Below are 24,796 nucleotides of genomic sequence, written 5' to 3'. Positions count from 1 at the left end.
CTATGAGAGAAAACCTGGTTGATCCGCCACATGAATCGACACCCTAACTTCAATTAAATAGCGTACGCTAACAGGACGAACACAGGAAACTTGGAGACAGAGGAAAGAATCGCCACTTGCTTCCTTCCTCTGTCTGTAAGTTTCCTGTGTTCGTCCTATTAGCGCACGCTATTTAATAGAAATGTACCAACTAGCCCGTCAGAAAGTCCTAACTTCAACGAACTAGAAAAACGTATGGCTCAGGCTTAAGCGTTGCATAGGTCGTCAAGAGAAACCTTTCAGCCGCCAACATGAGAATAAGGTGAGAGGCCCAGCCTATCGCCCATTGCTGATATGGCAGAGCCGTGAGACACGCGCAACGGAGACAACACCGTTGTATAGACACATATTTATATGCCCCGTTTTTTAAAATTCCTGTGCACCAAACATAGCCCTAATCGAGAGCAATTATCACTCACAAGGTAGCATATTAATGCCTATATAATTCGAGCTGTAATTACGCAGTACTTACCAGATTTCTTTCTAATTACTTAATTACTGTTGTCGCCTACGGGTACAGTTTTCGGAAAGGCTGGGTGAGCAGCCCACACAAGGTGCTGCGCCCTCACCGGATGGGAAAGCAGCCGATGGCTTCTGGGCAAGCCTTACGGGTCCTTGATGATGTCATTTAGTCTGCTCGATAAAATTCAACTCAAAAGAAAACGTTATCGCCCCTCTAACTAAACTGCACAAAAATTCAAAAGTAAACATCATTACCCACCGAGCTAGAGTTTCAGTTGCTTCTTCGTCCGGCAGGTAGAGCAGCTTCTTGGATGACCGGTTTGGCTTGAGTTCGCTAAAACCGTACTCGCAGCCAACAACAGTTTCACCTCAATTATGTGTTGGGGCTAATGCTGTCCCCAGGCGCGTTGGATGATTTTCATCCGTTAGGAGGGTGCAATTTGTGGTTTCAGCTGATTCGCTGACCTGCGCCCCCTTTTTGTTGTCTTTTTATATCCCCAGTTCGGTCCGCGGGCGTTTAAATCTCCCACTATAAGCAGTTAGCCCAGACACATGCCCAGATCTGACGTACGTCAGAGGAGCAACGCAGGCCACGTGAGAAAATCTGCTGGAGAACCTGGGAAGCGACCATTATATAATAAGAACGCAAGTGTCAACAGAAAACGTCCAGTGCAAGATTAGAACAACCCGAATAATAGACTGGATCGCCTTCCGAAGGGACTGCAAGCAAATGGAAGAAGGGATAGCCTCTATAGAAGATTGGTGCATGCAGCTGAAAGTCATACAGCAGAGATACACTCAAGAAGTGGACAGAACGGAACAAACACCGGAGCTAGTTTCACGGCTCCTCAGGCTATGGGAGGCAAGACGCAGACTCACCAAAAGGTGGAAAATGCAGAGACTAAACAGGAAGCTAAAGAAGAAGATTGCAGAAATCACCAAAGAGGCAGAGGAATTACGCAACGCAATTTGCAAGACAGAGCTGGCAACAGTTTAGCAGCTTGCTAAACAGCACCCTAAGCACAGCAAGAACGTGGCGTATCCTCAAAGCCTTAGTAGACCCCACAAAAGCCTAATCAGAGAGCAACAAAGCCATTCAAAGAATAGCACATCAATATGAAGCAACAAACGAAGAACTTTAGGAAAAAGTCCGCGTCAAGTGCTACGGAGCGGAGCGACCCGAAGCCTACACGGGTGAATACCGCGGACGGGAGAACTCAAACCTGGACAGGCCGATTACCAGGGAAGAGGTCTTTGCGGCCATCAAGGCATCAACCCGGAACACAGCAGCGGGCGCAGATAAGATTAGGAACGCACTGATCCGCAATCTGAGCAATGAGGCAGTCACGCAGCTGACGGATTTCCTCAATGCGCACGAGGTTGCGTGAACAGTGCCGGAAGAATGGAAACATGCTGAAGTAATAATGATACCCAAGCCTGGTAAAAAGCAACAAGTAGAAAATCTCCGACCGATATCACTTACGTCATGCCTTGGCAAGCTTTACGAGCGGGTGGTAACAAGAATACTGCAGCAACACATGGAAGACGAAGATCTGTACCCCCACAGCATATTCGGATTCCGCACCAAATTATCTACGCAAGACGTCCTCCTACAGATCAAGGAAGAAGTCCTCAGCAACATTCCATACAACGAAGAAAACGTGATAATGGCCCTTGATGTCAAAGGCGCATTCGACAACGTTAGCCATGCAGCCATCCTGGAAGGGCTGAACGGTATAAACAGCGGCAAGAAAACATGCAGTTATGTGAAGGGATTCCTCTCAAATTCGCACGGCAACAGTGGGATTAAGAGACCTGCGAAGTGACAAGTTCCACGCCCCTAACAAAGGAACCCCGCAGGGATCCGTCATTTTACCGATTTTGTTTAACATCGCAGTGATAGGATTGACCCGTAGGCTAGAAAACATCGAAGGCACACAACACACCATATATGTCGACTAAATCACGGTCTGGAACAACCAAGAATCGCTCAGCCAAAAAGAACGCCGACAAGCAGCAGCAACGTGCGTAGAAGAATACGTCAAGAAAAGAGGCTTCGCCTGTTCAAACAGAAAAGTCTATCTCCTGAGAGTCAGGCAAGGAAGGCGATCGGAGGAAGACCTCAACGTCATCCTCGAAGGGCAAAGAATTCCGGAGAAAGAACTAATTAGGGTGTTGGAAATGTGGGTGCAAAGCAACCAGCGATGCACATACGCAGTCGGCCTCCTCAAGCAAGCAACAACGCAAGTCACCCGAATGATCACCCGAGTATCGCAAAGAAGCGGTATCAGGGAGGGGGACACGATAAAGCTGTTCAGAAGCCTCGTGATCAGCCAAGTCACGTACTCCCTCCCGTACTACAACACCAACAAGGGCGAAAGGAACCAAGCCGACGCCATCGTGAGGAAACCCTACAAGACAGGCCTCCACCTACCAGCCACCACATCAACGAAGAAGCTGTTGGCCCTCGGACTTCACAACTCGTTCGAGGAACTGAAAGAAACGCAACTAGAGTCACAACGAGGCAGGCTCCAGCAGACGACTATTGGCAGAGCGCTCCTGATAAGACTGGGGCATCAAGCAAGGCTCAGAGCAGAGCAGAGAACAGCGCGTCTGTCTGATAATTTCAGCAGCACCATCAAAATAGCCTTGCTCCCCAAAAATATGGATACAAATTTTCACGCAGCTAGGCGAAACGCCCGAGCGAAATATGTAGAAAAATACTTGGCAGTCAAGGCGAACACGGTCTACACGGACGCCGCGATGTACCCCCGGAGAGGGGGAACAACGGAGCAAAACGTCATCGCAACAGCAATCGGCTCAGTCTATAAGGAGATTACTTGCGCGTCGGCACGGGGCTGCACGGTAACCGAGGGAGAAGAAAGGCTGTTTCTCTAGCCGCCGCGGAGGGTTATCGCGCGAATAAGTCCTTAGCAATTCTCACAGGTTCGAAAGAGGCATGCCGTAACTACATTAACGCCAGAATAGGTCATAAAGCGCTCGAAATCCTCCTCCGCGCAGGCCTACCCAAAGATCACATTAGACAAACCATTTTCGGGACACCGGGACACACCGAGATAGAAAGCAACCAAAGGGTCGATAGAGTCGCTCGCGAGTACACTAACCGAGTACTCTTGAACGAAGAGCCGGAGGACTTCTAGACGGTAATCCCGACATACTCCGGTATTCTAAGCTATTACGGAGGGACGAGATTAAAGTTTCCTAGTCCCCACGAGAAATTAAATCAACAAGAAGCAGTTTACCAGCGGAAGCTGCAAACCGGAACCTTCCCCAATTTACACAACCTTAGCAAAACGTTCCCGAACGGATACAGGGTTATCTGCCCATGGTGCGGTGCAACACCCACCCTATAGCATATTACTTGGGAATGTGACAGAAATAAACAATTTGATGGCTCTGAAAATCCGAGTGCGGAGCAGTGGGAGAGTGTGCTCTCCAGCGGCAACCCAATCCTCCAAAGAGGATTGGTCATCCATGCCCAGCGAGCGGCCAAACTCAGCGGTGACCTGAATAGGGGCGCTGACCTCTGCAAGATGGAGGGAGACACCTGCTTGAAGATGAAGACTTCTGTCTCACCGAAAGACCTTGTTAGAGCAATAAAGCGTATTCTATCCTATCTAGCTCACCTCAATGATAGAAAATGCAGCCAAGTACCAATGCTTAATCGCATCTCAAATTACGCAGATCAGAACATGCTACCTTATGAGCGATATTTGCCCTCAGTTAGGAGAGTGCTTTACGGTTAGGAACTTTTTTAACATTCGGACTGATAAAAACGGAAGTCTCTATATTTGCATCCAACGCGAAAATGCGCGGAAACATGCGATGTATAAGAAAGCGCAGGATAAAACATGATATGGAAGTGTACCTACCTCTTGTTCTCCTGATGCTAGACAGAGAACCTAAACATAAGGGGCATTATCGATGCTATATATTAAAGACTGTAATTTATCGAGCCCGTTTGTAATACTTCAAGACCAAAAAGATTCCCTCAATACGGCTTGCTCATTTTTAAATTTCATAAACACATGAAGATTCCCTTTATAGTTACGTCTGAATATGTTTTATACCCCTTTATCTGTTAAAAGGCAAATTCCTCGAATGGAACGTTACTGTCGCCCAGTGGAGAGGCTGCCGGTTCAGCGTGCCGTCTGTGCCGTAAACAGGGACTCTCATTCTTCTTCGAAGCATTCAGAGCCTAGTGCGGGCTACGGGGCAGAGGTGCCTCCCAGCTGATGGCAGACCACACCGAAAAGCTTTGCGTCCCTTGGGAAAGAGGCGTTTGAAACTTTCTTCAAACTAATGCAACCCTAAAAAAAAAGAAAGAGCAATGCAACCCGACTAACACGTAGCTAAAATAAGTGGTACCTTTAAACCCCTTCACTTTATTTACAGCCTGGAAGGCAAATGTTACTGCAACGCAGCAGCTGTTTCCGCAGAGTTTTGCTATTGTGGTGTTGTCGGTCCACATGAACGGCGGCGTTATATAGTATATGCGCCTTGTTTGATAATCGGGGTCTGCGACATTGGAATACCTCTCGGAAGTAATTTAGTTGGACATTACTTTGTTTAAAGCGTCATAGACGCATCGGTAATGTCACTCGAAGTATAAAATACAGAATAAGCGTTCGGCCACACAATATATCATTAGACAGTTTATTCTTAAGTTCGTTGAGGAGTAAAACGTCCCACTCGCTGCTCAAGGCGCATGATATCGGCCTGCGTTTGGCCTTGAGCACTGTTCTGCGCAAGTGCCGCAGATTTAAGTTTAACCTGGAATAAGCATCATTTTCACTCGCGACTCCGCTGAAGATGTTGGAAGCGCTACACAACGCTCGTCACAGGGCCCTCAAACAGCTTAGGTTACTATGGGATGAACTATCATGCTAATGTACTCTGCTGGTTTAATGTCCAATGTTGCGCGAATGATTCGGTACTTGACTGGAAAGAATATGTACCTTTGTCGCTGGCTGACACGCGTTGTCCCAAGTGTCAGAGTTTTTAAGCCTTTTGAGAAGCTCGTTCCCCTTTTTCTTTGAAACTTGTAGCGCCACCTACGAGTGTGAGAAGCAATCGGAAACAAGAACGCCTTCCTTAAACACGATTAGAAGAGAGTGGCTTCTGCAGAGTTGAAACAGAAATAAAAACAGAGAAATGTGCAAGAAGTATGTCATATGGCTGTGCTTAGCAGCGCTGGAATTTCGAATAAAATGCTGAAGGGGAGCATGAAAGCGATAAGAAATGCCTGCGCACTCTATAAAAAGGGTCTCACAACGAGGAGCTCGGAAACATTTGTTGAGGGGGCAGGTGGTTATCCCGTAATGTCTTCCACGGAACGACAAACCATTTGGCCGGATTTCACCGCAGAACTCGCATCAACTCACATCGCTTGGAGAGGATACGACCTCACTAAACACGTGAAAATTTGCCAATGAAATCTGGTTTGCCTTAAGGCGAAGTCACGGTGAAAGTGAAATTTTGAGAACATCTTGATCGCATTGACGGCGTTTAATGTGGGGGTTCTTATCCTGCCCTTGTTTTTTTTTTCAGGTAAAGACACTCACCGAACATTGGTGTCTGTCACGATGTACGCAAAAGAATGCGCCAGCGTTGGCTCCCGCAGAGGCGTCAAGGTCGTCGACGCACATTCGGAGTTCCTGAAAGACGCGGTAAGAAATAGTTGATCTTAGGGCTTGTGCTAGTCTTTGAAGTGTACTGTTGCAGGTACGATACTTCCTCAGGCACACCATTCAATGCTGACTAGACTTGGCCAGCCACGCTACACGGATCCCATTACTGACGACAGCAGCAGCGTTTCCTAAAAAAATCTTTTCTCTTCGCATGAAATTGCTCGTGCTGTTTCCAGCACAAAAAAAGGGTCTGCCAGCAGCACACTTTGCGGATTGGACATGGTGCAAGTGAAGGGCGGTGCGAGCATTTGGTGTTTTCCTCATTCCTGCTTTATTGTTAATTTTTTTACTACTCTCATGGCAGATATTTACAAAATACAAGAAGATGCATAACATTTTATATAAGTATATACTGTAAATAACAGCGCAGGTCTCCATTATACAGAACAATACTTACATGTTCCATGTGACAAAAGCTAAAAAATAAATAAAAATGTATAACAGACAACAAAAACTGCTGAAAATGAAAAATTGGAGGACGCTGCTTAAGCTTCGTATTTAAGAGTGGGACGCGGCAGCGTGTTGCAGCATTTCCAGGGGGTCCACGGAACACCATTGCCCGTTCAGCGCGATGCCTTACCCATTGGACAATTTAAGGAAAGGAAATGATGCCTGTCTTATATATCTCGGTGGAAACCCGAACCGCGCAGTAAGGGAAGGAAAAGGAAATGAAAATTGGTTTTAAAGAAAGGAAAGGGATGGAAGGGCACAGCCAATTTTAATGGCTGCCCACTTGGATTCGAGCAACCGAAACTATGCCGCCATTTCATCGCCTGACGTCGTACTCACATAGTTCCACCTCTATCTACCATATTAGACCCTGACATCATCATTGGCACGTGTGGTTGTTTCTACAATGCTATTGCAGATGGCGCTACAAGTCTCACTGCGAGAAGTGCTGTTTTATAGTTGTTGCCACAGGTGGCTCTGTGATCTCAGGGTGGTAGCAGAGCCTACGAAATCTCGAAACGTAATGAGTTGTTCCTGTCACAGATGGCGCTGTGATCTCAGGGCTCTTTTTCGGAGCTCCAGCGACTACGTCCGAAGCTAAGTGCTTTTTGGTGTGCGTTTGTACATGCTGTCGGGCGGTGGTTTTAAACCAAGTTAAGGGTAGGAAGTCTAGCGGAAGTGTGTGTGCCGAAAGTTTTTGTGTGGGAATTTTGGCAGGCTTTCATGTTGTGTAGTGCTGATGGTTTTTGGTGTAGGAAATCTGGCGGGCTTTTACGCCGCGTAGTGCTGAAGGTTTTTGGGCAGGAATCTTGGCGCGCTTTTACGTCGCGTAGTGCCGAAGGTTTCTGTGTAGGAATCTTGGCGGGCTTTTACGTTGTGTAGTGCCGAAGGTTTTTGTGTAGGAATTTTGGCGGCCTTTTACGTTGCGTAGTGCCGAAGGTTTTTTCTGCAGGAATTTTGGCGGGCTTTTACATCGCGTAGTGCCGAAGGTTTTTGTGTAGGAATTTTGGCGCGCTTTTACCTCGGGTAGTGCTGAAGGTTTTTTGTGCAGGAAGTTTGGCAGGCTTTTACGTTGCGTAGAGCCGAAGGTTTTTTCTGTAAGAATTTTGGCGGGCTTTACGTAGCATTGTGCCGAAGGTTTTTGTATAGGAATTTTGGCGGACTTTTACGTTGCGTAGTCGGCCGGACGATGGCTCGGCAAGGTAGGAAAGTCAAGGAGTACGGGAACGGAGAGTTAGTGCTGTGCCAGGAGTGCGACCGCTGGTGCTATTTAGATGAGACCAAGATCAGGAGTTTAGCCGAGGCAGATGGGGCTAGCTTCGCGTGCAAGGTATGTAATCGTTTTGAGGAGGCCGTTCAGATGTTGAAAGGGGAATGGGCAGCTACGAGCGACTAAGGAACTCAAAGGAGACCTGAAGGTGGAACGAGGGAAACGAATTAAATTAGAAACTCAGGTCGCCGAGTCGCTTAAGAGGGAGGAGGCTAATGGCGACCAGTTGGAGCGGATTGTGGGCGAGCTGAAGGAGGAGCGTGAAAAGCGGTCCCAGCTAGAAGAGCAGGTCGAAGCGCTCAGGTCGCGGCCGGCAGGGCACCCCTGTTCAGGGCAGTGTCAGGTGGGGGATGAGGCTCGTCGATCCTACAGTGCTGTAGCGCAGCAGGCTTTGAGTGGGGAAGAGAGATAGAGGTAAAAACTCGCGACAGTAGCATAAGGCAGCGGGAGAGACAGGTAGTGCGATCCGGAGGGCAACAGTCGAAGTCAGGAAGCGAACGGTTAGAGCGGAGGAGGGTTCTGGTAGTCGGTGACTCGAACGTAGCGAAGGTTGAGGGAGGCGTTTTGACGACAGTGAAGACGGACAGGCGGGTGCAGGTGGAGACCCAGTCATGGAAGTGCTTGGTAGATGCAATGGCCAAAGCCCAGGAGGTGGTGGGGGGCAGCATGAATGGCGAGCACCCTGTCGTTATCCATGCTGGTCTCAATGATGTGCTGAAGGGGAGGAGCCAGAATCTCGAGAAGCAGTTAGAACTGGGGATGCGTAGGCTTAGAGAGGCCTCTGAGAGTGTGCATGTGACCATATGCACAATCCCGGAGGTCCAGAGGCAGGCTAGCGAAACGGAAAGGATGATCGTTGAGGCTAACCGTGTAATTAGGTTAATGAGTCGACGACTATGATACGGGGTAATGGAAGTTAACAGGGAAGTGTACGAGGCGAGGCCCCACCTTCTTGCTCAGGATGGCATTCACTACGGTGGTGCCACTGGCAAGAGGACGGGTAGTAGGATAGGTCGCCAGGCAACAGATTTTTTGGGGGGACCCAGAGCTCTGAGGGAACCAGTGTAGAGAAGAAAGAAGCAAGATCAAAGGGACGATGGAGCCATAGGAGAAGAAATAGACAAAAACGCCAGGGCCAAATTAATTCATGTTTTATTAACATGCAATGTGGCAGGAATAGACTGAAATGGGAGGAAATAGAAGAACAGTTAAGGAAGGAGGAATTAATGCTATATGGTTTAGTGGAAACGCATCTTAGAGACATGGAGCAACCACCCTGTAACCCATACTACGCGTGGGAATATTGCAATAGAACAGAGGGCAGCAGAAAGGGAAGTGGAATTGGGGCATTCATTCATAAAAGTAAGAATTTCCAAAGGGTTAAACTGGGATGCATGGAACATTTATGGCTAAAAGGAAAAGTGGCAGGGGAACAAACACTCGTTGGCTTTGTATACCTGTGAACAGGAGCTAATGCCAAAGAGCAAAACAGGAAAATGTTGGAATGTATTGCAAGCGACATTGATAAACTAGGAGGACAGGGCGAGATAATTATATTAGGCGACATGAACGCACATATAGTAGACCTGGATGGGTACACAGATTCGACAGGAAACGTGCTGCAGGACATGTGTGACAGGCATGATTTTGTTTTATGCAACAGTGCCGAGAAGTGTGAAGGGCTCATAACATGGGAGGCAGGGAGTCTGCACTCGGCGATAGATTATGGACTAATGTCACAGAGGATGTATAATAGATTAGGGGTAATGAGCATAGATGAACATGGTTCCAGAAGTCTAGGCAGTGACCACAAGCGTATCAAGTTGAGTTTCAGAAGAGAAACCAAGGTAGGACTTGAGCGAGATGAACATTCAGACGAGAATTTTTACTCAGAAAAGCAATTGGAAGCAGCAGCCAAACAAATTGAGAAGGTAATTTTTGAGGATAGTGGAACAGAATGGACTTATGCCAAATTAACTCGATTACTGGAGCTTGAGCTAGCTAAGGTGCGAGTAAAGCTCAAAGGGAAAAGACACAAACCCAAGAGTTGGTGGGATGAGGAGGTCAAGAGGGCGATAAAGAAACGTCAGGAAGTGTCTAGGGAACACAGATATTCTAAGAAGAGGGAGGAACCAGAAGTTGAAGTAGACAGAAACTGAGGTGCCTTCATAAAGTGTAGAAGAGAAGCATCCTATTTGATTAATGAGAAAATTAGAAGACAAAGTGCTCAATGGATGTCAAAAGTAAATAAAAAGGATAGGAAAGCCGCTCAAAAATTCTGGAAACATCTAAATGCAATGAGTGATAAGACTAGGCTAGAACAAAGGTTTACTGTTACAGATCAGGGTATTCGACTAGAAGGGGATGAAGCGATAAAACACATAGGAACAAGGATGACAGAAAAATTTAAAGAAAGAAATGTTGCACATAATTTATCGAAGGAGGATAGACCGGTTACTGCAATAGCTTCACTTGAACAAAGCGAGTGGGGAAAAGGCAGACAAGAAGCTTAATAGTGGCACGTCAACAGGACCAGATGGTATTTCGATTACGTTAATAAAGAAACTAGGACCAAATCCAAGAAAGCATTAATACAGGTAGTGAATAAAATGATAGTGGATGGGAAAGTCCCCGGTTAATGGCGACTAAGTAGAATGAACATGATACATAAGGGAAAGGGAGACAAAGCTGACGTAAGTAACTACCGTCCCATAACAGTGACATTGTGGTTTACAGGGTGGTGATGCAGATTATAAAGGACAGATTGCAGGCTTGGGTGGAGAACGAGGGGGTGCTAGGGGAGCTACAAAATGGGTTCGGGAAATGAGAGAGATACTTCGCCATTTCCTTTCCCCAAAAACCAATTATTATTAAACAAAGGAGATTGGAGGACAATCTGTTTTCATTGACGCAGTGTATAGATATTGCTGAAAAGGTACCCAGGCCCCTATGGCTAGCATTTCTGGATATAAAAAGGAGCCTACGACAACGTTAATCAAGAGTATTTGTGGGACATACTGGGCACATTGGATGTGGAAGAAGGAGTAATTAATATTTTAAAAGATATATATAAACGTACCAGAGTGCTTATAAAATGGGACAGAAATGTATCAGAGCCTGCAGAGATACAGCGGGGGCTTAGGCAAGGATGTACTCTGTCTCCTTTGTAGTTCATTTTGTATCTGCAAGGCTTGGAGCACAAGCTAGAGAGGAGCGGATTGGGCTTCAACCTTTCTTTTTTCAGGCAAGGTGAATTAATTAAACAGTCATTACCGGGACTAATATACGCCGATGATATAGTGCTAATGGCTGACAACAAGGAAGTCATGCAGCAGTTGATAGACTTATGTGGTACAGAGGGAGATAGATAAGGTTTCAAGTTTAGTAAGGGAAAATCTGCAGTCATGATATTTAAAGATAAGGTCAGCGAGCATAGAATACAGGAGTTCACGCTAGAAGTAGTGGATGAGTACAAGTATCTTGGAGTGTGGATAAATAACGGTGCTGAGTATCTGACAGAGCATGAAAAATATGTAATGAATAAACCTAGTAGGAATGCAGCTGTCATGAAAAATAGGGCACTGCGGAATTACAATAGGTGTGAAGTGGTAAGAGGGATCTGGAAAAGGGTGATGGTTCCTAGCCTGACTTTCGGTAATGCGGTCCTGTGCATGAGACCAGATGTTCAAGCAAGGTTAGAAATTAAACAACGTGGCGTAGGGAGGATAGCTTTGGGAGCACATGGCAATACACCAAATCAGAGGGTACAGGATGATATGGGATGGGCGTCGTTCGAGAGCAGAGAAGCTAGCAGTAAGATAGCATTTGAGGAGCGATTGAGAAAAATGGGGGAAAATCAGTGTTCTAGGAAAGTTTTCAGATACCTTTATATAAGGAATGTTGATACGAAATGGAGAAAGCGAACTAGAAAATTGACAAGCAAATATCTGGACAGCAGTAGGGGGGCAAATCAGCAATTATCGGTTAAGAAAAAGGTTAAAGAAACAGAGAGAGCGCTGTGGAAAACAGGGATGCTGACGAAATCAGCACTGGGAACATACAAAATTTTTAAGCAGGAAATTGCCAAAAAAATATCTATGAAAATTGTAGGGGAAGCTCTTTGTTGTTTGAGGCCAGGACGGGAGTTTTATGTACTAAGACACATAGAGTCAGGTACCACGAGATAGACACGTTGTGCGTTGCGTGCGGAGAGGAGCAGGCAACGGCTGAACACTTGATACTTTTCTGTAAAGGGTTTCACCCTACAGTGGAAAGCAGCGGGGCTGATTTGTCCAAGGCATTGGGGTTTAAGGACAGTGACGAGAAAGTAGATTTTAAGCGGATAGAAGTAATCAAGCGAAGGTTATCTGATTGGTGGCTAAAATCAAGAGAAGAGTAAAATTTCATGTCATGGCTAGGTGGCTTGAGCCACCGCCCGATTTAAAGGGTTCAGCCGCATCCATCCATCTATCCATCCATCCATCCATCCATCAATCCATCCATCCATCCATCCACCCACCCACCCTTTCATCCATCCATCCATCCACCCACCCTTCCATCCATCCATCCATCCATCCATCCATTCATCCATCCATCCATCCATCCATCCATCCATCCATCCATCAACCCACCCACCCGCCTATCCATCCATCCATCCATCGATACCAAACCCCACGAAATTTCGAAACGTGATGACTAAGAGATCCATCCATCGGTACCAAACCCCACGAAATTTCGAAACGTGATGAGTAAGAGATAACTCTCTTAAAAGCAAGACGACTGGTAAGAGAGAGAGAAATTTTCGCATTTCCAATCTCAAGCAGACAAGCGTAATCTTGTAATTTTGTTAACGGTTTACAGCAATGAGACGGCGGCAACAAAACTACATAAGCGACTGCGCATTTCAAAAGAAACATCGTCACCACAGATTCGGACTGCTATTAAAGCTTGCCGCTTCTTTACCAAAATGCCTGTCTCGCGAACACAACAGCAGGGTTCGGTTTTTTTGCTCCACAGACTTGAATTACAACACAAAAATGGGTCTTACATTATTTTATTTGCGTTTGTGCGTGTATGCCTGAAATTATAAGCAATATAGTAAATAATAATGCAGAATAGGCAGTTAAGTGCTCAGCTAGAAAAGGAGTCAGCGGCTGTGTATGCATTTCTAGCCGCATTCTTCGAGTTTCAACGGTGTGTGTCTGTGCGTGCGTGTTAAGTATCTGAGTACAAAATGCAACAGGCTTACTGGGTGAGTGGACACCTCAATCGCAATGTGAGAGGCAGTGGCGTACGCCTACAAATTGAGGCAGTCATGCGCTTTTTCTCTTAAACCCAGCAGGAGGTTTAGGCTCCATTAATTTGGGGAAATGAAAGGCGCATAAAGGTGTATCCAGACGGCGGGCCACGGACTGGCCTGCGGACCGGTCACGTGGGGTCGACCGTGCGCGGCCCGGCCGGGTCTGGCCGGCGACAGCATCCACACGACAGACCAAAAGAGCAGACGACAAGGCGGGCCAAGCCTCTGTGATCACCCTGCAGCAACGCTCGTCTCACGCTTCGATATTCGGCGGCGAGAACAAGCGGAATCCGCGGCAGAGATCCGCCTAAATACCCCGCGGAAAACTCGATCGGTACGGGACACATTTATGCCGCGGTGAGGAGAAAGTTGCATTCCCACGGTGGCAAATATGGCGGCGCGCTTCCAAGCTGGACCACTCGCTTCGGACTGGATTCCTCGTTGTTACTGCCTTTTTTGTTGCGCTCACTGGCAATAAATGGCGCACCCATTTCTCGCTTGGTCTCACCTCGCCTATATGAAGACGTATGTGTAAAATATTTGCTTTATTTTTATTTAGAGTGACGATTGTGCCCTTCTAGGCTTAAGCGGAGCGTATGTTTGTTGACAGAAATAGTTACCCGTTCTAAAAACTAGATGGCGCCACAAGGCTGAGCGTATCCTTCCGTGTGTGTTTGCATACGCTGAACTAAATGTGGGAAATGTGATCGATGTTCAGATGTGTCAGAGACACACGAGAAGTGCTGTAGCGTGCCGAAAAATACCTGCGTTTAGCGTACATGATAGTGCATACGCTTATGGCACGTAGACCACATCAATTGTTCTTTTCTAACCATATCTGTGTACGTCGCGAGCGCCGACGTTGCGACTAATTTCGCTCGCTCTCGCCGTCGAATGCCCAATTATGAACGAGCCATAAAGCTGTACTAAGGCTAAAAAGTGAAACGTAGCGTCGTCCGACCACGTTGACATGTTAACAGTGGAAGAAAAACTACTTTCGCTGGTGTCGCCTCGACTGCCGGGAGCACCGAGCCGGGAAAGACCAGAGTGGTGTAGTTGCCAGACTCGATGTGTGCGAATAGGCTAAAAAGTCCGTGGTCCACCGCCAGAAAAAATGCTCTCGAATTTCTCGCGCGATCCGGCCCGCGGACCATGCGCGGACCTCGCAGACCGGAAGCGAAACCCCACGTGATCGCTAGTCCGCGGGCCAAAACAGGTCCGTGGTCCGTCGTCTGGATACACCTTAACTGGCTACCTGGATCAGTGAGCAACTCAGTCCAGTTCACGTACAAGACAGTGCTGTCCACCGGCAGAAAACCTTGCTTCCGCAGTCTCCGGGATCGAACGCGACCTCGGCGGCCTCGTTTCGATGGAAGCGCAACATAAAAGTTGGTGGTGATGGAAAACATTTATTGCCAAGCAATACAGAGGGGAGAAAACCCCCTAACATGGCACGATGCAACCCTTAGGGGGCTGCCTTTGCAGGGCAAAGGACAGCCCTAGGAGGGCTGTCCGTTTCGGGGCGTTGGCTGTGGTTCGATTCCCTAGGAACACAAAAGGCTCTCGTGTGCAATGTGAAGTCAGTACACGTTAAAGATTCCCAGGTAGCCGCAATTCAATTGAATTCAATTCATTTTATTTTACCAGAAGTTTGGAAGGATATCTGGGCTAAACGTTGTCAAATCACAGCTTGACATGGCCCAGACAACCTCTACAAGACAGTGCCGACATAGTTATTAACAATAGTAAGAGAAACAATGAAAAGATCTAGAATAGCAGATACTATACAATATTAACTTTGAGTAGAATTCAAAACACAAACAAGCTTAGTTTCTAAATACTATCAGAAATAACCCAAGAAAAATCATACATGAATATTTGAATAACACTAGATTTGTACAATCATAACTGAAATCAAGATAGCATACAGGTACGAGAAATATTAGGTCAGTGAAGCAAACATATATCAGAAACGCGACTACTTATAGTTTGGGAAAGGATTCTTGAAGCTGTTTAAATGAAATTATCTTGGCATATTGATGCTGATTTAGTATTTGTGGGAGGTTGTGCCGCAATGACTGAAATTTGTAGATTGTGCGGAAATGCGGAATATGCCATAATGCAGTACTACGAGTAGGTATAACTGTTCTTTTTTGGGTGTAAGACTTGCAGTTTGTACCAAATATTTCTTCTGCTCAGTAGTTGAGAAGAAGAAAGAACGCAAAATACGGAAATCATATATGAAATTACCTCCGACGATTTTGCATGAGGGAAATAGCATTTGGGTCGAGTGTAAGAACGAAACATTGGCAATATAGCGAATGGCTTTTTTTGTAGTGCAAGTACTTTTTGAATGTTTGTTTTTCTTGTGGTAATCCAAATAAGACTACAGTAATTTAAATGAGATGAAAATAGAGCGTAATATATTTGCAGCTTTATTTTCGTAAGGAGACGTGTTCGGCAACGTGAGTGCTCCAGTTGTTGCAGAGAGTTTTCTACAGAGGCTATGGATTTGCGAATTCTAGCTAAGATGAGATGAAAAAATAACTCCTAGGATCTTACGTTCATGTAAAATATCAATTTGTTGTCCAGCATATTTAACAATATGATTAAATTTAAGTGGTTTGTTTTATCTCCTGAAAATATCTGCTTTAGTTTTTTTTGCGTTGACTTGTAGTTTTTTCGACTGTGACCAAATATGGTAAATTAATCCGGTCAATTATTCAAATTATTCCGGAGACTCAACTACGGCTTCATTATCTTCCCTTTTTCCACTTCCTCATTTATTCCTTCTTTACGGCGCGGTTCGGTTGTCTAACGAGATATGTGAGAGAGGTACTGCGTCGTTTGCTTCGCTCAAAAATTAGCAGTGGGTAAGCTCTGCTATTCCTAGTACACGTAGCGAAAGGAGCCGGACTTTTCGGCTTTTCCTGCTTTTAGATGACAGCAATGACGTCTGCTGCTTGCGGTGACTATCAGAGTGCCTTTTGGACAAGATTAATTCAAGGTTTATAATTTATTTATACTTTTATATTTTTTTCATTTTTTTTCTACTATACCATATTATATTATCAGCAGGGCGCCGGCCCGCGGGGCGTCTGCAGCGTCTGTTTCAAACAGCAGGCAACAGCAAGGCAGCATTGCATATGTCGGAAACGGGCGGGGGCAACAATGAACTTGGCTACAGCGTCTGTTTTGGTAACATTGCCACTTGGTCGGGAAAGGCTTGGGCAACATTGCACTTGTCTGCAGAGGCTAGGAAACAAAAACGTGCTGCCAGGTGGGACGTTGGTCAACCAATGAACGCTGCGGCTTATTGGTGCTGTGGCGCGTGTCTGCCACAACGTTGTCAGCGCTAATGGACGCAGCCCACATCTCTCTCTCCCCACCCCCACGTACCTCAAAGCGCGATTGAGACGTCCACTGCCCCAGGGAGCCAGTTATGCACCTTCCTTTCCTCAAAATTATCGCAGTCTCAAGCTTTGTCAACGCTAACGCAGAGGAACACAAATAACTAATAATAATAATTGGTTTTTGGAGAAAGGAAATGAAGCAGTATCTGTCACATATATCGTTGGACACCTGAACCGCGCCGTAAGGGAAGGGATGAAAGAAGAAAGGAAGAAAGGGCTGCCGTGGTGGAGGGCTCCGGAATAATTTCGACCACCTGGGGATCTTTTACGTGCACTGACATCGCATAGCACACGGCGCCTTAGCGTTTTTGCCTCCATAAAAACGCAGCCGCCGCGGTCCAACACAAATAACTCAGACGGTCTATACCTTCAGTGCCGCGTTTCTGCTACAACGTTGTGAACGCCAATGCATGCAGCGCACATCTGTCACTACCGCCACGTAGCTTAAAGCGCGACTGAGGTCTCCACCATCCCAGGGGACCAATTGTGTGCCTTTTCTTCGCTTTCGAAGAATATTGATGATGGGTATTTAAAAGTTGTTTTGAAGAAAGAAAATGGCGCAGTAACTGTCTCACATATATCTTGAAAGATTAGATAGCTGCGCAAGAGAACGGCAGAGAAAACAGCAGAAACATACAAACACTTCATAATTTGCGGTGTGGCTTTGCGACGTCAGTGCACGTTAAAGATCCCCTGGTTGTCGAAATTATTTTGGCGCACTACATTACGGCACCTCTTTCTTCCTTTGTTCTTTCCCTCTCTCATTCATCTTTTACCTCACGGTGCGGTTCAAGTGTCCAACGATATATGATACGGATACTGCGCCATTTCCGTTCCCCAAAAACCAATTATTATTTTTAATATACAGACACGAGATGTCAGTGCGCCCTAAAGATCCCCAAGTGGTTGAAGTTTATCCGGAGAACTCCACTACAGCACCTCTTCGTTTCTCCTTACATTCCCTCCTTTAACCCTTCCCTTACGGCTCGATTCAGGGGTGCGTAGAGATGTGCGACAAATACTGCGCCATTTCCTTTCGCCCAAGACAAGTTTTCATTTTCAATTTTTTTCTGTGCCATTCAGGGTGAACGTCAGGTCCGGACACGTATCTCTACTAACACTATTTTCCAGCCTCATAGAATAAGTGGGATCTGTCTATAGCCCGTCTTGCACCACGTCTTCCAGTTTTCTGCCATTTGGTGTCGCCGCCGGGTAGTCCCATCAAGGGTGCGGTGCGTGGAAGTCGCCCCCAATCACGCAGAGAGCATAGCCCGCTGAGTTTAGAAATTCCTTTATGAGAGAACCCAATCTTGAGTGCCTGTCTTTAGGAGGGCTGTAGATATTCAATACATGAGCGCTTGTTGGTCCTCTGTGGAGAGGAAGCATAGTAATATAGTAGTGTGTAATATCCGGCTCGAAAGGGTCGTGCAGTATGGCAGAGTATAATTTCTGCATTAACATGGCAGTGAAATAGTCGTGCTGATAAGTCATATAGTCTTTGAATTTAATCGGTATGAGGTGGGGTTCTTGAATTAGGATAGCTGCCGGTGGGTCAGATTCCTGAGATAGAAGGAGATTAAGAGCCGCCAGCTTTCTCCTGTATCCTCGGCAGTTCCACTGCCAGATCCTTACCCTTGGTTTAGCTGCCATGTTGAATCCGTATCTGAGGGCTCTCCCACTTGCAATGTGCGAGCGAATTTGGACTTATGTCGTTTATCCGGATGTTCGTTCCGAAGTGCAGAAATTGCCGTCTCTGTGTATCGTCTGTTGTTTGCAATCTGCTCTCAAATTTCTTAGAATTGGTTGTGTACCAGGCCTGTCCCCCTGACGACCATGAAGGGTGCTGCGACCTAACAGCTTTAGCAGTGTATGCTAACAATATCGCGCCATACAGAAGAGCCAGGAAGGAGTGCCCAACGCCACATAAATCCCTCAATAAGAAGAGGACACCATTAGGAGACCACAAACCAACACATACCCTAAGCCACCTCAGTTACACCAGTAGTACCCTACTCTATACTCTCCGCAGTGCCCCGATGTGGAGAGGTAGCTAACCAATACCACACGGTCGGGTCCTGCCAATTTAATCCCATAGTTGACCCCATTCCAAACCCCTCAGAGGAACAGTGGATGCTATTCTGCTCAGCGATGATCCTGACCGTCCGCAATGGCTGGGGGGAGGGGGGGTGGGGGGGGGGGGGTCCAGCGCAGCAGCAATAGCCAGCGGATTACAGGACAAGGCGGCCCACTCACATGTTCTACGAATATTCAGTAAATAAAGAAGTTTTCTGTCAATATTTGCTGTTCTTTTGCGCTGCTCTCTAATGTGTCAAGTATAAACCAACTAGCTCTAACTCAAATATTAGTCACTTATATCGATGGACACCCGAAGCGGTTTTGGGGAAAGAAAATGGCGCAGTAACGGTCTGACATATATCGGTGGACTCCTGAACCCCGCGGTGTGGAGTTTGACCTTTGGCTCACTTGAAGGTCAAAATTGCAAGCACCGCGAAATTGTTACGGTGTAGCGTCGTGAAGCGTTTGCTTCAAAAATCATAACGCAATATGAAGGCCCTAAATTAACGGATATCAAATATGTAGCGTTGTGAAACTAAGTATGTTTATGAACACACAGACAACTGAGGCAACTTTAATTAATATTGAGCAGTTTTTTCCTGCTCATCGTTGCGTACAACAAATTTAAATAAGAACGATGTGTCGATGGATGGAATAAGAAAGAGAAGGCTGTTCCAGCCTTTCGATGTGCGGCGTAAGAGTGAATAGGAGAAAACTTTAGTGTTTCACGACATTAATGCGAACTTTTCGAATATGGTCTATGCATCATGATACATATGAGGGAAAAATGCGCAACTCATCTATAGCTTGAGATTGGCTTTCAGTGTGGATACACTAACCGTGCGGTGATAAATAGCGAAGATGAAACGAGCTGTACTGTTTTAAATAATATTTCTCGTTAATGAGATCAATATTGCCTGGGTGCCAAACTAATGATGCGTACTCAAGCTGCGAACGGTCACTTTCTTTCTGCAAGAGAAGCCTGGTGTTGCCACAACTTTGTGAAAGGTTCGTATCAAGTAACCTGGCATACGGCCTGCTTTGCTGACAAGTTCGACGTGAATCTTTAAACTAATGTTCCAAATGATATAAATGCCTGGGTACTTGTAGACACACCAGATGCGATAGTGATATTTTTAACGTTATTCGTAGGTAAACCGCTGGTCGACCTCGATACGGGTATGAATTTACATTTATTAACCTTTACTGCCAAATAATCTTAAGGAAATGGCCCGAAACAGCACTTCTCGCCAGGCGAGATAGAGGCGGTAGAAATCAAGGCGGGCACCGCTAATAAAGACTGACTGCTTTATATTTGCTGCCGTGTTACAGACGCCTGAAGGCCCGTTCATGATCATTGCGACATTAATGTAACGGTATAGATTTAAATATGACCGAAACCAGCAGTAATAGGGCAATGTTTTCATATCAGGCATGGAGGTTGCTTAATTTTCAAGTGCTGTTAATCAATGGGAATAAGTATTACAATCATGAATTAAAGGCCCACATGGCACAAATATAACCTTGCTGTCTGGCTAGCAAAACGCACGCCGAAAAGCAAGTGTACGCTGAAGTCCCAGTCGCAACATTACTCTGGTCTAGCGCCTTCTTTGCCTAAGTCTTCATCATGAATATCAACACCCTGACAATGCCCACTGCAGGGCAAAGGGCTCTGCCATGTCTCTCCAATTAACCCTGCCCTTTGCTACCTGCGCCCACCGCATGCATACACAATTAGTCTCATCTGCCCACCTAACTTTCTGCTGGCCTCTGCTACGCTTGCTTTTTCTTGGAATTCAGAACATTTCTCTGTCACCTGATTGGTAGTGTGAATATGATCTATTGTGGATTATCCTTTGGCAAAGCCTGCCTGATTATTTGGTTGATTGAAGTATAAGTTTGCCCGGACTCTGTTAGCAATTACCTTAGTAAACACCTTGTAAGCAGCGAACAGTAAGCTGATCGGTGGGTAATTTTGAAGTCCCTGGCACGTCCTTTCTTGTGAATTAAGATAGCGTTATTCGAAGCTGACTGACTGACTGATGTTTCTGAGAGGAAGGAGGAACAGGAAAGAGTACGGGCCTGCCTACTGGCTCAAGCCGAGCCACGCTCGCTGCTGCGTGCTGAAAGTAGGAGGGGTAAAGGATAGGAGAGCAAAGAGTGAAAGAAAAGACGCGCTGCGGTAATATGCCCAGGGCCTATCCCGGAGGCAGTGCGATACCGGGCCGACTCGTGCCAGAGAGCTTCAAGCCAAGCACTCTGCCATATTCCAAAAATAAGTTTAATATCTTAGGTCCAAGAACCCGCTGCAGATATTAAATCAGGTCATGGTGCGGTCGAGGCCATAGGGCATTGCATGTATAGGGTGGTTAGTTTTTCTAGTACAATCTCCCCTCCGTCCTTCAGTAGACGTGCTGCTACCTGATCCTCACCAGCAGTTTTTCCCCTTTCCATTGCTCATAAGGCTTTCTTTACTTCCTCTTTCGTTACTGTTAGGATGGCACATTGCTGTTCGGTACTGTCTCTCGAATTACTGTTCTGATTATATTGGCTACTGCATAGAATTGTGTTGAACTCTTCGGCTACATTAACAATCTTATCCACATTGCTAATGACATTTCTCTCCTTGTCTCTTAGCGCATACATCTGATTTTTACCGATGCCAAGTTTCCTCTTCGCCTCTTTTAGGCAATCTCCTTTCTTCTGGGGCATGCTCAACTCTTTCCACATTAAACTTCCTTATATCGGCTACCTTGCGCTTGTTTATTACCTTTGGTAGCTCTGCTAGTTCTATTCTGTCCGCAGGGTTAGATGCCATCATGCTTTGCCGGTTTTTAATCAGTTCTTTCGTCTCCTTAGATAGCTTGCCTGTATCCTGTGAAACCTTCCTGCCGCCAACTTCCACCGCGCACTCTGTAATGATAACTGTGAAATTATCGTTCATTGCTTGGACATTAAGATCGTCTTCCTCAGTTGTAGCCGAATATCTGTTCTGCAGCGATACCCTGAATTCTCCTGCTTTCCGTCATACAGCTAATTAGTTAACGGACTTCCTCTTCACTAGTTTCTTCCGTTCCCTCCTCAAATCTAAGCTATTTCGAGACCTTACCATTCTGTGGTCGCTACACTGCACCTTTCCGAAGACCTCCACATTCTGCACCATGCCAGGGTGAGCGCATAGTATGAAGTCTATTTCATTTTTAGCCTCACTTAATATTAGGGCTCTTGCAGGTCCACTTCCTGTTGTCTCGTTTGTGGAAGAAGGTATTCATGATCCGTAAATTCTTTATATCTGCGAACTCTACCAATACCTCTTCCCTGCTATTCCTAGAACCTATCCCAGAGTCGCCTTCCCTCTGGTCGCCAGCCTGCTTCTTTCCCTCCATCGCATTGAAGTCGCCCATCAGTGCAGTGTACATTGATTTTACATTGTTCATTGCTGATTCCACATCTTCACAGAAGCTTTCAACGATCTGGTCATGATGGCTGGATATCGGCGCCTAGGCCTGCACCACCGCCAGCTCAAACCTCATATAGAGAGCAATTACGATAGCTGCCACCCTCTCTTTAATACTATAGAGCTCATCTATGTGGCGACCTATATCCTGATTGATGAGCAATCCTACGCCTAGTTCTCGTCTATCCGCTAATCCGCGGTAGCGCAGTATGTGCCCATTCTTTAGTACTGTATACGTTTCACCTTGCCTCCTAACTTCACTCCGCAAGTCCTCTTCGCTCTCCGCTAGTTCCTAGAGCAGCACTGCTAGGCTAGCCTCACTGAGTAAGGTTCCAGAGTTAAACATTTCCAGGTTCAGATACCAATGGCGGCCTGTCCGGAGCCAGTGATTCTTAGCACCCTCTGCTGCGTCACAGGTGTGACCGCCGCCTTGGTCAGTTGCTCCAGAGCCGCTGATGACTGATGGCCGAGGGTTAATCGGTTTGTTCATAGAAGATTGAGGGCAAGTACTACACCCGGGTGGCCAAAATCATGTTATGGTGAGGGAGTGCATTGTCGGTTCTGGTCGCCGAGATGAGGCCACATCCCAGCCCTGGATATGCAATTCCATCGGCACACGGAGTTTTTTTTTCAAACGCGGTGGAGAATTGCGCGGCCTGGAGATTCGAGCCCCGCCCCTGTTGCACACGAGGCGGATGCTCTACCTCTAAGCCATCGCTGCACCCTAAGTGCCTCTCCTTACATGTAAAACGTACTTTGCACAGAATACTGTCGTAGAACGTGTCTTTCTGGCTTCACAATGAACTCTATTTTTCCATTGGCGCATGGGTACGTCAGCACTGGAGCAGGCTGCTGTCCGACGGCATCAACTTGTCGCCTGCCGGGTCACATAAGCTCACCACGTTGCTCCTACCTGCAATCAAAGAAGTTGTGGGCGAAGCGCCGCGGTTATTTCCGGATTTCGCCAACCTCGATCCCGAGAAGCCTGGAGATGGAATCTCCGTTTGGACGTCCGAAGCCTGTGGCTGTGCACGCCTATAGTTCCTTATACACTGCTGTTTCCTATGGTTTCTCCGTGGTAAGTGGGGCTCCAAACCGTCCCTAAATTTCTCTTATGCGCGGTATCAACCCACACTTATCGGGACGAGTGCTATTTTGTGAACTGTGCGTATATGTCATTAGTCTTATTCACTGAAGTTAAGGAAAACTGGATTTGAATACGTGTGAATGTTTTGCTGCTCTCAACTGGGCAAGCTTCCCATGTTCAAAACCCTTGTGGCGGCAAATAAACATGTTGTACAAACTTCGCCCTCCCCTAGAGGAGTATCTTGTGCATTGTGCTTCAGAATCTTCCATGCCCATTTTGCTGACTTATTCTGTTCAAGGTTCTGCACCTAACCGTGAGTAGAAGAAAACACGGTTTCATGGTGCTCTTTGGTGCAAGGCTGCTCTTGAACCAATAAAACTCATCAACAAAAGAAAACATTCCTAAGAAATGGATACCTCGATGTGTTTCTTGTCTCGATGTGTTGTCAAAAAGTGTGAAAGACGCAAAGACTATAGGCTAACGGCACGCGAGGGGCTAAAACGCGTATGCAATCCGTACGTGAAAGGCTTCGGCAAAACCTTTGGAACACATTTTCGGAAGGAGTGTAAACTATGCACAAGCTGGCCGCCATTATAGTACGCCTTCTCCACCGCCCAAAGACCCGTCATCCTAAACAAAAGTTCCAAGGCGTAAATTGCAAAATCCCTTGCTTTGAGTGCTTGTCGTCGTAGGTTGGCGAAACCAACAAATGCGGCGTTTACAGGAACCGGACAATGCCGGGTCAAGTTGAGTCAGAGCCTTATATTCCCTACTGGAGAGTTCGGTGGTTTTTTGATCTTGTCGCCAGTCTAAAAGCAACTCAAAACGCGTCTGGCAACACGGTGAACTATTTGCGTTGGCGCCTTTTTGTGCCAAGGTTGCGCGCACGCTGTGGTGGTTCGGAAGCTTATGGTTTGTGGAGATTTTAACGTCCCAAGCAGGTTCAGTCTACTAGGAACGGCACATTGAAGGGCTCCGGGAATTTCGACCATGTGCTGTGCGGGTCTCTGCTTTCTCGCTGCTGGATTATAGTAGGCATTCTTTCTGGTAAGAACACGTGAGACAGTGCCACGAGTCGAAAAGCAATTAAGGGGTAAAGCTTATTTAAGAGAGTCAAACTCTGCATCCAGCAACCGCAACGATGGTTTGCTCAACTCCTATCAGCGAACTCTCCTGTTACGGCAGATTTCATAATCTCCCTGGCTATCTTGTCGTCGCACTTGTAGAGAATACGCGTTACTCGGAACCTTGCGATAGCTTTCATACTCAGGGTCCTGTATGACGCGCCCTTTTGTATGTCTATTCTTGCAAAGTGGCCTGGACTGCGCCTGTAACGTTTGTGTATATATTACGTGCATCAAATAGAATGCGTTCACTTGGCAGGGAGCACTTCGTCCCATCCTTTTTTCTTCTGGATGTTCGTATTGAAGTGCTAAACATTATAGATCTTTAAAAACTCTCAATTTCCGCCCTATTTTTAGTCTTTAGGGTTTTACAGGGTAAATATTTTTACGGTGTCACTGTTACAAGAT

At 46.4% G+C, this 24,796-nt stretch overlaps 1 protein-coding gene across 2 annotated transcripts in view; it reads left to right on the top strand.

Annotated features, from left to right (window-relative positions):
- Window positions 1-23,481, top strand: part of LOC144101925 (isoamyl acetate-hydrolyzing esterase 1 homolog) — a 37,216-nt gene extending 13,735 nt beyond the window's left edge. For both annotated transcript variants that reach the window (XM_077635157.1, XM_077635156.1), the window contains exons 5-6: window positions 6,073-6,191; window positions 23,015-23,481. In XM_077635157.1, coding sequence (XP_077491283.1) covers window positions 6,073-6,191; window positions 23,015-23,218 — 323 coding nt within the window. In that variant the 3' untranslated portion in view covers window positions 23,219-23,481. The remainder of the gene's footprint in view (window positions 1-6,072; window positions 6,192-23,014) is intronic.
- Window positions 23,482-24,796: the final 1,315 nt, after the last annotated feature.

The sequence above is a fragment of the Amblyomma americanum genome, chromosome 8 (assembly GCF_052857255.1).
Source record: "Amblyomma americanum isolate KBUSLIRL-KWMA chromosome 8, ASM5285725v1, whole genome shotgun sequence".
NCBI lineage: Eukaryota > Metazoa > Arthropoda > Arachnida > Ixodida > Ixodidae > Amblyomma > Amblyomma americanum.
The sequence above is the reverse complement of the archived record's forward strand: the minus strand, read 5'-3'. Positions and strand labels throughout refer to the sequence as shown.